The following is a 17,230-nucleotide window of genomic DNA, read 5'->3' as shown; positions in this document are numbered from 1 at the left end:
AAGCTCTTTTAAATTTAAAAATATAAGCTATGTCTGCCTCTATCGATATAGTTGCTAGACCAACCAATGTTTCTTGGTTTATGCTGTTCGCAAATAATTTTTAATTAGTTTAAGCTTGGAAAAACTTCTTTCCGCACTTGCTACACTAACAGGAATTGTTAGCGTAGCAGACAGTGCCTACTGCAATATGGTTGAACAGCGCCGTGAGGCAGGATGCCTCTATGCTACATCCTGTTGATGTGACACAGTTATTGTATTGTTAGAAATTTCGTTAAAAAGGTTTATCTTTTATAGTTTTTTTGTGGCACATCTTCACTCACATTATCATGCATTTCATCCTCATAAAGATTATGACCATACACGTTATGAGTACAAAGTAACTGGAAATATAACAGTTTGTTGAGAATACTCAAGGTCTGCATTTCTTTTTTTTTCCCCGATATCTGGTTTTCAACTAGCTTATGCTCAGAATTATTCCAAAGAGATGGCAGAATCATATTCAAAATAAATGTCCTTAGAAAGAAACTTATATATATACTTGCCACATAGAGAAATAACTCTTTGGTATTTCCTTATCTACTTGGCTAGATCCATCTCATAATCTGATTTTCCCTTTCTCCTTATGTACTCTCCACAGTATTTTCTTTTTCTGAAGCTCATGCTTAATGATATTACTCATCCATCTAAATTCTACCCAATTAACTCTCTTTCCCCTAGGTATACAATTTAATACTGCTTCCTCTGGATGACCCTTAACTATATCCCATGCACTACTAACATCCTTACCCTGTAGTGTTTGTGCCATGGTACAGATTTAAGTTTCTTGCTAAGCATACCATAATCACCTGCCTTGTAGTTCCACATATGCCCCTCTTGACAGAATATTCCTCATGTTTTACAATCTCCCAAGACAAGACCATGGTCACTTTCGTCAGTTGGAGTTAATGTGACCGCCTTGGTTATGGATAGCTCTTCTGATCCTATTGACCAGGCCCAATACTTTTGCACTTTGAGTCCCCTCCATCATATGCTGCCTCAAGTAATTATCTCTCAGTGTATAAATTCCATTTCCTTCCTGCCATGTGATCTCTCTTCCTTCCAATCTATATCTCCATGTTTGAAGTCCCCCATAATAATCACTTTACCTGCACCCATTGCACTAATTTGCTGATGCATGTCTTCCAGATCATCCCTGGAATTTCCTCCACAGCTTATATCAGTAACCAACTATATATTTTGTCTTATTGGCCTTGATCTCACACCACACTGCTTCAAATGAACATCTGCCCTCCTGCCTATGTGCTATTCTTTTTGGCTACAATTCATCTCTATCATCAGTGGCATCCCCTCCTCCATCCATTCTTATCTATCTTCCCTGAAAATACCAAACCCTTCACATTCTGTCCCTGTAACTACATTATCTGCTGTTAGCCAAGTCTCACTAATGCTTATAACTTTTGGCAAGGGTGCACTAACTACTGTCAGAAACTTCTCCACTTGTGCTTGATACTCCTGATATTAGTATATAGAAACTGTAGTATCCCTTCTGGTCCCCAACCAACTACTTCCTGAATTGACTATCCTATTCAATATTTTGGCTTGAGAGACCAGATTCTGCACTTGTTGGTCATTTTCACACTCACTTGCTTCATGGGTGCCTTCACACACATTCACCTGCATCTACCTAATTGCTTAAGTTTTCCTGAATTTGCACTTCAACATGCTCTCTCTCTCTCGCTCTCTCGACATCTAACACCAAAACCATTTAGATGCAGTCTGTCAGCTTTATACAAATTCTTTCCATCAAACACAGGTCATAGGTCCACAAACTCTGCATCATTCCTTCTGCACAGCCTGTGTATTGATTCGTTTGCTATTAACACCCCACCCCTCAGTTTGCCTCTATCACAGCGTGTGCAGGGGACTTATAGTTTTTCCCTTCTCATCCTTCATTTTTGCTTTGTTTCTTTACATCCTCTCTCATAGAATACTTCTCACCTCTCAGATCATTAGTGCCAACCAAGACAGTTCTTTCGCCTTAACTTTTTGCACCAGGAAAACATTTTGTTATAGATACAGTTTGTAACTAAGAACAAATGTGCATTCCCTCTACTATGGTCAGTGGAAAAATAAAGTATAATAAGTTTAGTTTAATCCTTTATCCAAGTGTGAGCAAACAAAGTTTGTGCCTGAAAGTATCTTCAGGACTGAGCTAAGGTGGTGCAACTCGTGGCAAAGGTGGAGAAAGCTGTCATCACTCCTATCTCAGTATCTCCCATAATGCAAAGCACATCTCCTTGCAGATATGTGTAATGCTATGCATTAAGGCAAGGGCCACTACCCAGACCGGTTTCGACCTTTATTGAGGTCTCGTCAGTTTGAGCCAGGCCCAATACTGGAGACACCAAGGCAGAAGCAATGAGAGGTCATCCCCACCTATAGGAGTTGCCAAAAAGTGTACAACCTTATTATTAAATTATCCCGGATTCAGAGAAAGATGTTGAGAGTTTTGTTAAATTGTGAATGAAACTATGTTGTGTAATTTATTTTTTTTTCATTCACATTTAACATTGCTTATTATGTATTAATCATAATTTGTATAAAGATTATTTATTGTTCCTTAATTAAGGATTACTATTTAAATATTTATTCTAAACTTAACCTACTATTAATTTATTAAATAATAATATGTGTAGAAATTTATGATAACTAAATATATATGTAAAGTAACGAAAAGTGTATTATAAATAATTGTATACGTAATGAAAGAGCGCTGATTAAGTAGCTCAAATATTCTGTTTATTCTTATTTGTGAAAATTTAACGTTATGTAATCACTTATGTAAGAGTAGAGCATTGTATTACATTAGCGAAATGTTTACGTTCATGCGTTGTCATGGAGACGCATGAAATAAACAAGCACGAGTCGAAGAGTTTGTGACCTTCGGACTGAAAGGAAAAAAAAAAAAATATACGATTTTTAATTAGAGAGAAGAGAGGAAGTTTTTGCAGAGCGGAAAGGAAGGTAGGATACAAGCAAAGGAAGTGGAAGAAAATTATAAGTTCTCTAGGGCAGAAATTCATGAGAATAGTGTTTAGAAGTGAGCCAGAACATAGTGAATCATATACTTAGCTGCAAGTGAAGTCAGCTGTGTTGTAAAGGAAAATTAATGCCGTAACTGGATAAATAAAGAACTGGACATTCAATGGAAAATTCTGATTAGTTCCAGTTAGTCTAGTATTACGTCTTAATTCTATGTTGCCCCGAGAAGATTTATATTGAAATTAACTAGTTTGAGAAAAGTAAACAAGGAGAATTATCAGTGCCTTATTGATGTGTTTTTTTTTTGAGTAGTGAAGCGCGATTAACAGTAGTTCAGTTAAATCGTTGGAGAATCTTTATTAATGTGTTCCGCTAACGTAAATAAGTTAATTCATAAGTGTGCTCACAATTAATTGATGTATTGAAGATTGTATCTGGTAAGAGTAGTCATACTTGTTATATCTTCGAAGTTTAAAGTCCGAAATAAGAATTGTCTACCTTGAAATGTTAGTGCTTCCTGTGAATTTTAAACATTAAATACAGCTGATAGATATTTGGAGACTGTTTAAATAAGAAGTTTCGTTTTACTAACTTGAGTTAAGAAAGCTTGTGATTTTGAAACTGTGAACTGTATGTGAAAGTTTAGAACATTGAATTGGCATGAGTGACTTAGCAAGATGTATTAAGTTGATTGTATTGTTTCATTTTAAAGCAGAATTCTTGTATTTGTTATATATATCATATATTAAATGTTTTATTTTGTTAATCTAAATATTGTGTTTGCCTGAATTCCTTTTTATTGCACCGTTCATAAATATTCGAATCTTGCAGGAACCCCAAGTGGAATAGTAAATAATTCGGCCTAAATAAATGAGGAGACTGCTAACTTAATTGAAAATTGATCCTACTATTTTATATAGACTAATCTAAAAATAGGGTGGCGCAGTATAATTATAAATTTCCCTACTTTTGGATCGGTGATCAATTTGCAATTAGTTGTTATATTGATAAAAGTGACTTGAACCAAGATGGCAGATTTAGAACATAACATGATAATAGAACGTCACGACAGTTTATTTTGCACTTGGTTAGAATATAATAAGTTTAGTTTAATCCTTTATCCTCATTGCTTCTGCCTTGGTGTCTCCAATACTGGGTCTGGCTCCCGCTAACGAGACCTCGATAAAGGTTGGAACTGGTCTGGGTAGTGGCCCTTGCCTTAATGCATAGCATTACACATATCCGCAAGGAGATGTGGTTTGCATTATGGGATATACCGAGATAGGAGTGATGATTGCTTTCTCCACCTTTGCCACGAGTTGCCTTTGTGTTGCACCACCTTTGCTCAGTCCTGAAGATACTTTCAAGCGCAAACTTTGTTGGCTCACACTTGGATAATGGATTAAACTAAACTTATTATAGTCTAACCAAGTGAAAAATAAACTCTCGAAAAATAAAGTAGTTTTGATGATAATACTTGGACACTTAACTTTAAGAACCATATTGCCTATATGCCCTGTTGTATCAGTAACTGTAATTATTTTCACTTATTGTAACAAGTAGTCAAGGCCTATTAACTGATTTAGCACAAATATTTTAAATATTTTGCATGCACTTGTTTTAATTTTAAATAATAAATTCTAAAGTAAATTATTAGTAGTGTAAAAAATTACTTAGTGTGCACTTATATTTCTTCATTTCTTTTCTTTTTTTTTTTTTTGTTGTTGTTGTAATAATGTTTTTAATTGCATATTTTTAAAATCATTTATAGGTGCAGTGGCAGGTTTATGTTCACAAACCATTCCTTGTTAGGATTGTGGCGTGAGGGTAGGAAGACACTGCTGGAGGGATTATCTCTGTCAGAAAACCATGAAAGAGAGTCCTCCTGTGACCTCAGAGAGGAGGAGGAGGAGGAAGGAGACAATATGGATGATAGTATACAGGAGTGCACTGTTGCACCAGTTGAAACTGAGGGAGGAGATAATGGAGCAAACATGATGGAAGTTGCACTTGTTACTGTTGGTGGTATAGTGGTAAGTACAATAAATTTAGTTTTCAGACTTAAAGAAATATTATAAAACCTGATTAGGACTGTTTAATTCAGATCAAAAGGAGTGGCAAATTACTATTATTATAAAAGATTTGGATTATCTGAAAGCTTTCTATCAAGGTGCTACTTACATTAGTCTATGTGATAATTAGATACAGCAGCTACAATTGTAAGTATTGAAAAATGCTTGACAATACATTTTCTGTGTATATATTTTCAACAATTGTTTGTATACAAAAAGTGTATTCTTGTATGTTGTTCTGTATTCTTGCAAACTTTCTGAATAGTTAAAGCAAAACCATAAAATCCTACAACAAGAAGAAACATATTTTCTCATCCAGATTCCCTGCATGCTAATGAAATGGCTAATAATTGTTTCTGCTTTTAAAGAAAAAAAAAAGGTGAAAGTGTATTGAAGTCAAAACATGACAGTGTCATGTTTAAATTCCATTGCACTATTGAATTTGAAATGCACCTTGATTTATTAGCTACAATAAATGCTTGCTGTAGCAAATCCCTAGGGACCAGAAAAATAATTTATTGTGATGCATGCATGGTTTTTGTAGTGAATTTGGGGGTTCATTCCCACCAGGAAACAGAACAAAGGAAATAGCAGGGGATGATAAATCACAACAAAACGTAAAGGATTGGCAGGAACCATACACAAAACAACAATATAAAAAAGTACAAATGCAAACAATAATGAAATATATAAAAGTAGAAAACTAGAAGAGGATGAAATTATAAAAATGAAAATCCAGAATTAATGTTTAAATTTAAAATGTTGTTAGCTTAATGTCATTTACCTGAAATATTCAGGATGAATTGAATATGTGCAGAGAAAGAGAAAGGGACATAAGTGATGAACAACTAGCCTGCATTAATCATCTTGAGGTGGGGGGGATGAATAGAACACTAGTGTGAAAGAGGCTGGCTTCCTAATTGGACCTAACATCCATCATTAGGTCTCTATCTAGTTAAGAAGCTGTCCAGTATAAACTAGCTGTTCTTCACTTATGTTCCTTGTAATTTGGAGATGATGATTAACTTAATAACTGGTCATTTGACTATGAGTTTTCGGGATATTTTTGAGTTCATTTTATAGATATCAAGAAAGTGATATTAATTTAAATTCACGTAACACTTCAGAATTGAAACATTCATTCTGGATTTTATTTTCAGTTTTATAATTTCATCCATTTCTAATTTTCTGTTCTTTCTTACATGTTTTCCATTATTGTTTGCATTTGCACTTCTTTCATGTTGTTATTAGCATTCTTAGGTACAGTTGTCACCTTTCTTTTATTTTGTAGTTTAATACAAAACATAAATTTTATGCATCACTTCCCAGAAATTGTTCTCAACAGCTGTATTTTGTTTACTTTTGCAATACTAAGCATAAAATATCATTAGTTTATGGAACTTAGCTACACCAACTACATTAGAAACTGATGAACCAATGTGAGATTGTTTTTAATTTTATGCTGCATGTTTAGTGGATTGCAAATAGCCAGCATAAATTTGAATTTTAATCCTCGTTTTACCACTCCAGATGAATTGTTCAGAGAAACCATTTTGTTACATGAATTAATAAAGCACAAGTGTTTGTACTCTGTATCTCATTCAATAAAAACAGTGCCCTTTGGCCAACCAAAGAACTTGGAAAGACCTGGGTTGGATTCCATCTAGGATGCAAAGAACAAAGGATGTATGAGGGTGTTTTAACTTGTAATGAATTAGCTAGGCTTATATGAAGCTGGCAGACTTTCCCTCCCATAAACTCCATATAAGCTCATCAAGCTCTTTATAGGTCTAAGTGCTCTTGTACCAATTCTTTGCATTATAGACAGGATCCATGTCCTTTCCAACCAAAGGGTGTTTTCATTGATGATTGAGCCATAGAGGCATGGTTTGTGTGTGTGTGTTTAAGAGTTTATAAAGCAGCAAACCATAATAAAATATTAATAATTACTTTAATCAAAAAACACATTTCATCCAAATTTCATTGGATGGACAATAGAATTTCATTCTTAGACAAATAGTAAAAGATTAACATTGTTATGACCACTATGTAATATTACAAGAATCTGATGATTTAAAAAAAAATGTTTTTGAGTATGCATTTCATTGTTGAGCACATATTGGGTGCTGTGTGTTACTGTACATGTGATTGGCTGGATATGGCTAGAATGTATTTCAACAAGTTGATACTAGGGTTTATATTTAGGTGTTTTGGATCCAATGCTATTTCTCAGGATTCCCAAATTCTTCTCTCAATAGGTTATAACGATGGTTGTAATAGTTTAGACCTATCTCATAACACTTGATGTCTCACTGCCGAGGCATCTTGTGGATCAGTTGAAGAACATACGTGTGATGGCAAAGCTGAGGCTTCACTTTGGTATTCAATATCTCTGATATGTTTCAGTGTGTTGCTCAATAAATTTTTCTGTATGTCCATTGTATGATATCCTGCATTCTCACCATAGTCAGTAGACATCAGGATATTTTAATGGACTATGTCAAGGTCTTATAGATCAAAGTGATGGTTTCATCCTGATAAAGGGGATGAATACTGTTTTGATTTTATGTTCTCTAAGTATTTTTGCAAGTTTTATGGAAATTGAGCTAATATATGGGAGAGTAATAAAGCCTCCTCTTCTAATGATGAAGAAATCATCATCATTAGAAGAGGAGGCTTTATATACACACATCAAAATTCAAAAGTGAAGAGTCCATGATTATTCCAAACTAAGAATATATATTCCACATACCTTTTCTGTAATTTGGGTTTAGGATGGTATTCTTCTAGGACCTTTCTTTCAAATGTTTCTATATAACGATATTCTAAAACTGGTGAAAGAGGACTGTCCATAGCTAGTCAAGAGTTCTGTTTGTATGTTGAGTTATTGTACTTGAAATACCTTTCTTTTTTTCTTGTAGCAGGATGACTATATATCTAAGCTTGCTAAAATGTCATATTCATTAAAGACAGTGTTGCTGATGCTGAGAGCAAAGTGCTTGGAGTTTTTAGCATAAGATCATTGTCCTGTTAGGCCTTTCAGTTGTTTTGCTAAATGTTTTGCAAGAAGGCATGTCAAAGAATCTGTGTCTTCAACTATTGGGCATAGACATATGCCTTCCTTATGAATTTTAGGATTCCCACATAGGTGTGGAGGAAGAAGATGCAGAGATCGGAGTGCTAATCTGGTATCTCTGTTAAAGTCATTGGTTGTTTTTAAAAGGTTGTTGGCGTGATTTTCCAGCTCTCTAGTAGGATCATGATCCAATAGAGTATTTTCAGTATTAAGGAGCTGTCTAATTTGTCAATATTGTCAACTTGTTGACAAATAAAGACAGCTGACAATAAGCTATCTTTATTGTCATATTCATCTGAGTCAAGAATAACTATAGTGTTTCCTTTATCTGCTGGTAGGATCCCTGTCTATTTCAGTATTTTTTCTTAGACTTTTGAGAGCAGCCCATTCTAAAGCTGCATTTATAACAAGTACCTCCTCTTGTGGAGGTAAGATAGAAGTAACTCATTCAGTTTTTGTTAACAAAAGTCTTTACTAATTAATTTTTTGAGACAGACCATAAAGGTAAGGCCTTTGCTAAGAACAACTTGTTTTGCTGCAGATAAAACTTACTTAGACTTGTTGACAAATGTTTTTTTCTATGAAAAGCTGATTACGAGATTTTATCATCCATATTTTTTCTGAACTTAAACTATTAAATTTTCTAATCGGTTCGATTATGTTATATTCATAAATTTTGTTTCCTTGTCTGTTGACAGTGTAAGTCATATTCTGCATAAATTTGTATCTAATTTATTTTCAGGTATATCAACAAAGTATAATTTTTTTTTTTGTCTTTAAGTATATCAAGCAGTGGGGGCCGGTGAAAATTTTAAGTGGGGGTGCTGCATATACAAAATTAAAAAAATTATTTTTTTCCTAATCAGTAACCAATTTATTAATAAATAAATTTACATATATTAAAAAATTGCTTTATTAAAAATATTTCACCCTCACCACAAACAAGCACCAATAATAAAAGGTTCGTATCTCACAAAAATAACACGCAAGCATATGATACACTGCCGAAACGAGCGGTGTCGGAATGACTTATGATGTGCAATCACAAGCGCAAATGAATATTGGCGATATGGCTGCATTAGGCCAAACGCAATAATTCTGACACTGCATTAGATTGCAATGTATTTGTTTCATGTAACGATAATTGAAAAATATAATTCTTTTCATATTTTCAACAGTGACACTCGTCATAATTCAGCTTTGTATCTATAATAAATAAATAATTATATGTTATTTTAACAAAATAAAATAAGATTTGCAAAAGAATAGTTCACCCTCACAAACACGCACCAATAATAAAAGTTTTGTATCTCACAGAAATAATGCGCACAAGCATACGATACACTACTCATTTGAGCAGTGTCGAAATGACTTGTAATGTGCAATCACAAGCGCAAACGAATATCGGCGAGTCTGGCTGCAATTGGTCGAATGTGATAATATCGACACTGCTTTAGATCGGTGTATTTGTTTCATAGTTCTAAAGCGTTAATCGAACAATTCCAATTATTAACTATTCAATCCGAAACATATGTTGTAACCTTTAACATGTTGTATTGCATTTATATAATGTTGTAAGCATCATTATTATTTATAAACAAACAAAATTTAAATTTTTCATTTTTTCCTTGGGGGTGCTGCAGTGTCACAGTACTTATGTACGGGCCGCCAATGATATCAAGCAAATGTTTTGTATTGCGGTGTGTTCATTAAGCAACACTATTTTTCTTATTTCTTCTTCTCCTCCTCAAGGATTAGGCATTTGCCTGTTCCAGTTTCGCTGGTCTTTCCATCTTGTAGCTGGTCTTCCTCTGTCCCCCCCCCCCCCCTTGTCTATATTAATTCAGCTCTTTTGGTGACCAATATCTTTCCATCCTAAATAGATCTTTCTATGTCTCTCTATATTCATTGATCTTTCATTTAAATAACTAGCTCTCTTCTGATGTCTTCATTTTTTATATGGTCTAAATTTTGTGCATTCTTTAATTTCTCATAAAAATCTCATTTCTTCAGCTTGTATTTTACTTTCATCCTTCATTTTAACAGTCCATATTTCTGAACCATACAATAGAGTGGAAGTGGTCATTACTTTATAAAATTTTAGTTGAGTTACTTTTATATTTTTTTTTAGTGTTTCTGAAATATCTTTATTTTTTCATCTCTATCTTTTAAATATGTTATGATGCAGACTAAATAATTAAACCGTGTCATCAGTTCTGTTATTTTCTTTTTATTATTATTCTACAGGTGCCTCCATGGAGTCTAATGACTCATCACAGGAGACCCAAACTATCCACACAATCTATCATACCTCTCCTTGAACCCATTAAAAGACAAAGCACTCACAACTGAGTCTGACAACCCATTCCACTCATTCACAACTCTCCAAGCAAAAAATCTAGTCCTCTCACCCCTGCTAACAACACCTTTATTCAATTTCCAGGGATGACTCCTTGTTATGGTACCTCTAGCTAAGTGCTGAAACATTTCCCTTGCATCAATCCTATAAAATGCTTTAAGCAGCTTAAACGTTTCTATCATACCCACTCTTTTTCTCCTATCAACCAACTTCTGCAATCCACACATCCTCAATCTATCCTCATAGGGAACATTCCACTCACCATCTTGGTCACTCGTCTCTGAATCTTCTCCACTGCTTCTTCTTCCTCATTCCCAAGAAACCCAGTAGACCAGATCTGAGCACAGTAATCCAGGTGTGAACATATCAAGGCATAACATAAGAGGAATAACAACTTCCTTATCTCTACTTGTTAAAGTGTTCTTCAATAGCCAAGTAGTCTTAAGTGCAACCCTAGCAACGTGTCCTCTAAACTTGATTAACTATTACTCTGCCTAATTTTGCATCATCAGCAAACAACTGAATATTTCCTGTCAGGTTATTTCTTCTATCAGGGGTCTTCAACCTTTCAAAACAGTGTGGGCCGCATTAAAAATTTCGGTGAAGCCCACAGGCCACTAAGCTATACTGCGATATTTAGAATTGTAAGATGCTTTCCAGATTCACAAGAAACGCTGTGCATTTGATACTACATAAAATCCTATAAAAATAAACAAACTCAGCTTTAAGAGCATAGGTAGGAGTCAGATTCATGATAAGTAAATACAATGAATACTTGAAAAATGATAATTTAATGAAGAAAACATTCATTTTTTACAATGTCAATGGGCAACTTGGCAATGTTTTTCCTTGACCAGCTTGCCGATGTTGGCATCAATGTTGGAAGTCGCTATGCACAGAGCATTCTCGAGATGTTGGTCCATAATCTGAGTTCTTGTCTTGCAAGAACTCAGATTATCATCGACACTGAATGGCATTGAAAATAAATCTAAAGAAGACTGTTGGTTATGAAAATCACTAAATCTCTCTTGAACTCGCTTCACAACACAGCTAGTTTTGTAGCCTATTCATAAATAGACAAACAGTTGGACTCAGCAAGAAGCTGAAAATGAGTTAAGTCTTTTTTTTTTGCAAGTTGTGCCTCCCAAAGTTTGAGGTTGGCCTCAAAAACTTTGATGTGATCAAACAGATTTGGATTGTAGCCACATATGTAGGTCATTCATATGCAACGAGATGTCAGTCACAAAGGCAAAATCTGTCATTCACTTCTGATTGTTAAATTCACGATTGGATTTCCTTTAGTTTGCATGAACTTGTATTTCGCTCCTTAAGTCACAGACTCTTGTAAGAACCTTCCCTCTGCTCAACCAACACACATTGCTGTGATCTGCTTTGCACTCTTGGGTTAAAAACCCTTGGAATTGACAATGATTCTCTCTTGCCCTAATAATGTTGATGACAGTCACAATAACTTTCATGACACTCTCAAATCCAATAATTTTCATGCACAAATCCTCTTGGTGGATTAAACATTAGTAATGGACAAAATCTTTTCTTTCTAGTTCCGGTTCTTTCCATAGCAGCGCAACAAACTCTTCTTTCTTTCCCACCATAGCAGGGGCACCATCAGTTACCACACCCTTGAGGTTGGTTAAGATGAGATCGAAACTCTAGAGCATTTTCTTGGCAGCTTCAAGAATATTAGTGCCTTTCATCGTTCCCTTCATAGGTACGAGAGTTAGCAGTTCTTCTGCCACATTGAATTGTTGATCAATGCCACGGACAAAGATAGCCAGTTGTTCTGTATCCTTCACATCTGTACTCTCATCTAAAGCAAGTGAATATGATCTAAATTCGGATGACTGTTTTTTTAAAGTTTCTTCAATGTCATTGACATGTTCTTCGACACGTTGTGCTACAGTTAGCCCAAACAAACTAGGTTTTTTAAACACTTCCTTATTATTTGGGCACAGAATATCCCCAGCAGCGATGAGACACTCTTACACAAACTTGCCAATTAAGAAGGCTTTTGATTTTTTTAGCAATTTTTTCAGCTATTACATAACTTACTTTGACGCACTCTTCCCTCTGCCTTTTAAACATTTTAAACGCTGGCATTTTAAATCAATTTGGAGATGGTTTACTTTGTCCACACGAAGCTGCTCTTGAAGGTGACCGAAATTGGATGCATACTTTGTCTCATAGTGTCGATTTATATTGTATTCTTTTGATACTGACACTGACTCATGACAAATTAAATACCCTGGTTTATCGTCGCTCAGCACAAAAAAGTACAAATTGGTCCACTTTTCATTAAAAACCCGATAAGAATCACTTGATTTATGCTTTTTACTCGTAGACGCCATAGTGATGGAAGGTGAACCCAAAAAATGATCCAAAATGGCTGTGTAATGGTTATTATCCACTGAATGTGTCTCACACTAATAAAAAAAAAGTCTGGCAATATAAAACCACAATAGGCTATGGCTGACACGACGAACCTGCGTGTGCTTATACACGAATATCACACTCTTCATGACTGACTGACTGACTGACTGTGGATGAGATCCTCTTGTATTTATATGAAAATAACAAAGTATGTAGAACCTTCAAGATGTATCTGGAAGGCACTAGACAGCGCACTCGAACGAATTACTGCTTCAGCCATCTACCTGCAAAGTTAGTACTTAAGTACTGTTTGGTGCTGGTAGATGGCTGAAGAAGCATGTATTTATTTATTTATATTTTTATTTAAAATATTTATTTTTATAGGATTTTATGTAAAGTATCAAATGCACAGCATTCCTTGTGAATCTGGAAAGCATCTTACAATTCTAAATACCACAGTATAGCTTAGTGGCCTGTGGTCTTTGTTGAAATTATTTTTTATTAAATGACGTTTTAATGTTAAGTAGTTATTTTTTCAAAATGACCGGCAGGCCATGGCAAAGAGCTCTTTTGGTCATGCGTTGAAGTCCTCTGTCTTATATCATTTTCGTGCAAATCTACTTACTGAACCTTGCAGCACACCACAAGTCGCCTTTTTTTATGTCAGTCCATATATCACTTTCTGATATCTGTCCAGCAGCCACCCTCTTATCCTCATAACCATCCCCATTTGTTTTACATTTTCTTCTATGAATATTTTGTTCTAACATGTTCTTGACCTTTAAATGCTATGATTTTTGTTTGATTTTGTGAAATTTTTAAATTTTTTTATTTTATTTTTTTATTTTATTTTATTTATCATTGGTTTATTTTGTTTAATTCATATATTGATTTTTGAAGGGCATCTTCATTGTTGCGTAATGTAATCTGGTTAATCAGAAACCTTGTTTTATTGTTTTCCATGTTTTAATAATCTGATTGAATCAATTTCAATCTCTTTTATTAATTTATTACCTAACTGTAGCTGTATTTTTGTGTCTTTATATATATAAACTTTGTATAACTATATATATAAACCTTGTATAACATCCAAATGTAATGGATATCCTTGTTTTTTCATTATACAGGTATCCCTCAATTAACGTGGTTAATTAATCCCTCGATATTACCGCATATATCAAAATCGCATTAATCAAATCTAATAAACAATGGTAAAAATTACAATTCGTCCATGATCGATTACTGTATTAATAATTCGTTTTATGTGGTACTCTTTTAGGAAAGATAAAAAATGAATGCAAAGTAAATGTTTGATAAATACTTGTACCTACATTATTTACTGCAATTTTTTATCAAAAGTTATCAAGAGTCATTTGAACAGTTTTAGGTTTTTTTCTTATCGGCATAAATTCTATGATAACAAGCAAACCGACTCTCCAGACCTTGGCAAAAAAGCAATAAAACATAAAGAAAAAATACTGCAAATATAATACATGATGGTACAAATTAAGTGGATATTGAATCCAACGTTATTTCATAGCCGAATATAGAAACTACAAGAGTTTCGTGCCGAATATATAGAAACTAAAAGTTTCGGAGGATGCAAGCATAACCAACCTTATGGGCAACTGTAGTAAAGGTGGAGTAATCTCCAGATCACTTTTGCATAGTATTTTCCGTAAATGTAAAGCACATCTCCTAGAGGACATGTATGATAAATAAATCTTTGGCTCTCTATTGTAATACATGATGATTTATTTATTTTCAGTTACAATCTAAAAATTATTGAACAAAGAATAAAAAAAAAAAAAAAAAAAAACTAAACCATACTATACTGACATCGGAGGTTGCGGTATCTCTCAGATACATTTTACTGTCAAATATCACAAACCTTTACATAACATGTTAAACCAAACTGACAGCAAAAAACAGTGCGGAATATCACTTGTAACATATGAATGCACAGCTACTCATGACCTCCAAGCTATACACTGAATTGTGTAAGAATATTTATACTAAGCATTTTGCTTATATCTGTCAGATCAGCTGCGAGCTCCTCAGGGTTAAAGGCGCTTTAATCAAAACTCTTGCTGCATATATCAAGGGATTGTCGCAATTAATTTCTCCGCGATAATCAAACCCGCATTAAGCAAAACCTCGTTAAACAAGGGATACCTGTATTCCATAATTTTCTGTGTATTTTATCAAAAGCTTTCTCATAATCTATAAAGGCCAGATGAGTCTCTAAATGAAATTCTTGTCCCTTTTTAGTAATTTGATTTAACACATAAATATTGTCTATACATAATCGTCTTTGTCTGAAACCGTTTTGTTCTTCTGAGAATAGATTGTTTGCAGTGTTTCTAAGTCTCTTTTACTCAGGAATTTACTGTTAATTTTGTCACCTGTATTTAATAGACTGATTATTCTGTAATTTCCACAATCATCTCTGACTCCTTTCTTAAATATACCTATAACCTTAGCTTTTGACCAGCATGATGGAACATCACATTTCCTCCAACAGTTATTTATTAATTTTAAAAATCTGTGATGTAAATATTCTTCACCATTTTTCCAAAACTGTATTTATACCATGTAATCCAGTCGATTTTTTTTTTTTTTTTTGATACCTTTATTGCTTCTTTCAGTTCTTCTACTCTGATTGGTTCTGTATCAGTGCTGATTCTTCATTATTATTTTCTTTTATTAAATTTGGGTCATACCATAAATTCTTATAATGTTCTATCCATTGTTTCTCTTGTATTATGTCGATTTGTGATGTATCTGTTTCTTCATTGTTTAATTTCCTTAATATTTTATAGGCTATGTCTTGTCTTACGTGTATGCCTTCTTTTGTTTTATTAATATATTTTTCCCAAGATTCTTGGTGAGGTTTCTGTACTGTTTTAGCTGTATTTTGTTTTTGTATGATGTAAATTTTTCATGTAGTACTATCATATCTTGTACACCTCTTGAGGATACATGGTGGGAATTTCATGATGATGATATTTATTCTGTTTCCTTTGCATGTTTTTCAAGGAATGATTTGTATGCCATTTGTTTTTCTTTTTAATATTTTTAAAATTTAAAAATTTTTAATAATTCATGTAGTACTGTCATATCCTGTACACCCCTTGAGGGTACTTGGCAGGAATTTGATGATGATGATATTTTATTTTTCCAAGTACTTTAGAGATTGCTTTATGAATTATCTTTATTAGTTTTCCATTCTTCTTCTATATCTTCATAGATTTTGGCTTCGTTTAGATAATCTGTTAATAATGATTGATATAGCATTTTAATGTATTCTTGTAACAGATATACTTTGTATACCTGTTTTGTTTCTTATTTTTTCATATTTATAGTCCGACCACATAAGCAAGAGCTGTCGTTGAAAGACTGCCAAGAAGAGTCAATTTATGTTGAAGGGAAAAAAGAAATAAGGTGATGTACGAATTGGTCACCAACACCCGAAATCATGTGCTTTATACATAAAATTTTCCAATTATTATACAAGCAAAATAGTTACCATTTTAAAAACTACAATGATCATAAAAGAGAAGTTAATTTTCTGACCTGTAATAGTAAACACTCATCCCACAATACGGATTGATTACCCTATAATCAGAATGGATTCTCCTTCTTTTGACATGAACAGAAGTGTCAAAGGGTCTCGTATCTGTGGGTGTACTATACTTCCTTTCTCCATTTTGTTAGAATGTCTATTTTAGAAACTATTGAATAATGAACTGAACAAATTTCATTTCCTCTGTAAACATATGCACAGATGAAGTTAGTTTCTTATTAGTAATGACATAATCAATTATAGATCTTGTTCCTCTCCCATTCCAAGTATATTTATTTATATTCTTTTTTTGAAGGAAAAAAAATTATTTTAAAATTATTGAAAATTATTGAAAAAATGTCTAGTAGTTCTTGACCATTTTGATTCATGCAATTTTCTCTATTTGGACGTTTGGGATTGGATTTTTTCCAACTCTAGCATTAATATCTCCTGTTATTAAGATATAGTCATTTTTATTAAATTTATTTAACTGCATTTGGAGTTCCTCATAAAATTGTTCAGTCCACTTTTCTACCTTCTTCAGGGACATATACTCCTGCAATATTTAAGTAGCTTCTATTTGTATTTAATTTACTGTTATAATTTGATCATTTATGGAATTGTACCATCATATTCTGTTTTTCCATTTATTATCGATTTCCACTCCACTAGAAGTTCTGATATATTGGTCAACTCCACTATATAACATAGTGAAATCATGTCTTTTG

The 17,230-nt window shown here is 33.6% G+C and overlaps 1 protein-coding gene across 2 annotated transcripts in view; it reads left to right on the top strand.

Annotated features, from left to right (window-relative positions):
* LOC150104101 (F-box/WD repeat-containing protein 7-like) overlaps positions 1–17,230 on the top strand; it is a 234,683-nt gene that overhangs the window by 85,961 nt on the left and 131,492 nt on the right. For both annotated transcript variants that reach the window (XM_090396763.1, XM_090396761.1), the window contains exon 3: positions 4,814–5,075. In XM_090396763.1, the coding sequence (XP_090252889.1) occupies positions 4,830–5,075 (246 nt within the window). In that variant the 5' untranslated portion in view covers positions 4,814–4,829. The remainder of the gene's footprint in view (positions 1–4,813; positions 5,076–17,230) is intronic.

The sequence above is a fragment of the Typopeltis vanoorti genome, chromosome 8 (genome assembly GCF_054136105.1).
Source record: "Typopeltis vanoorti isolate ZY-2024b chromosome 8, IOZ_Tvanoo_1.0, whole genome shotgun sequence".
NCBI lineage: Eukaryota > Metazoa > Arthropoda > Arachnida > Uropygi > Thelyphonidae > Typopeltis > Typopeltis vanoorti.
This window is presented reverse-complemented; position numbering and strand designations above follow the sequence as displayed.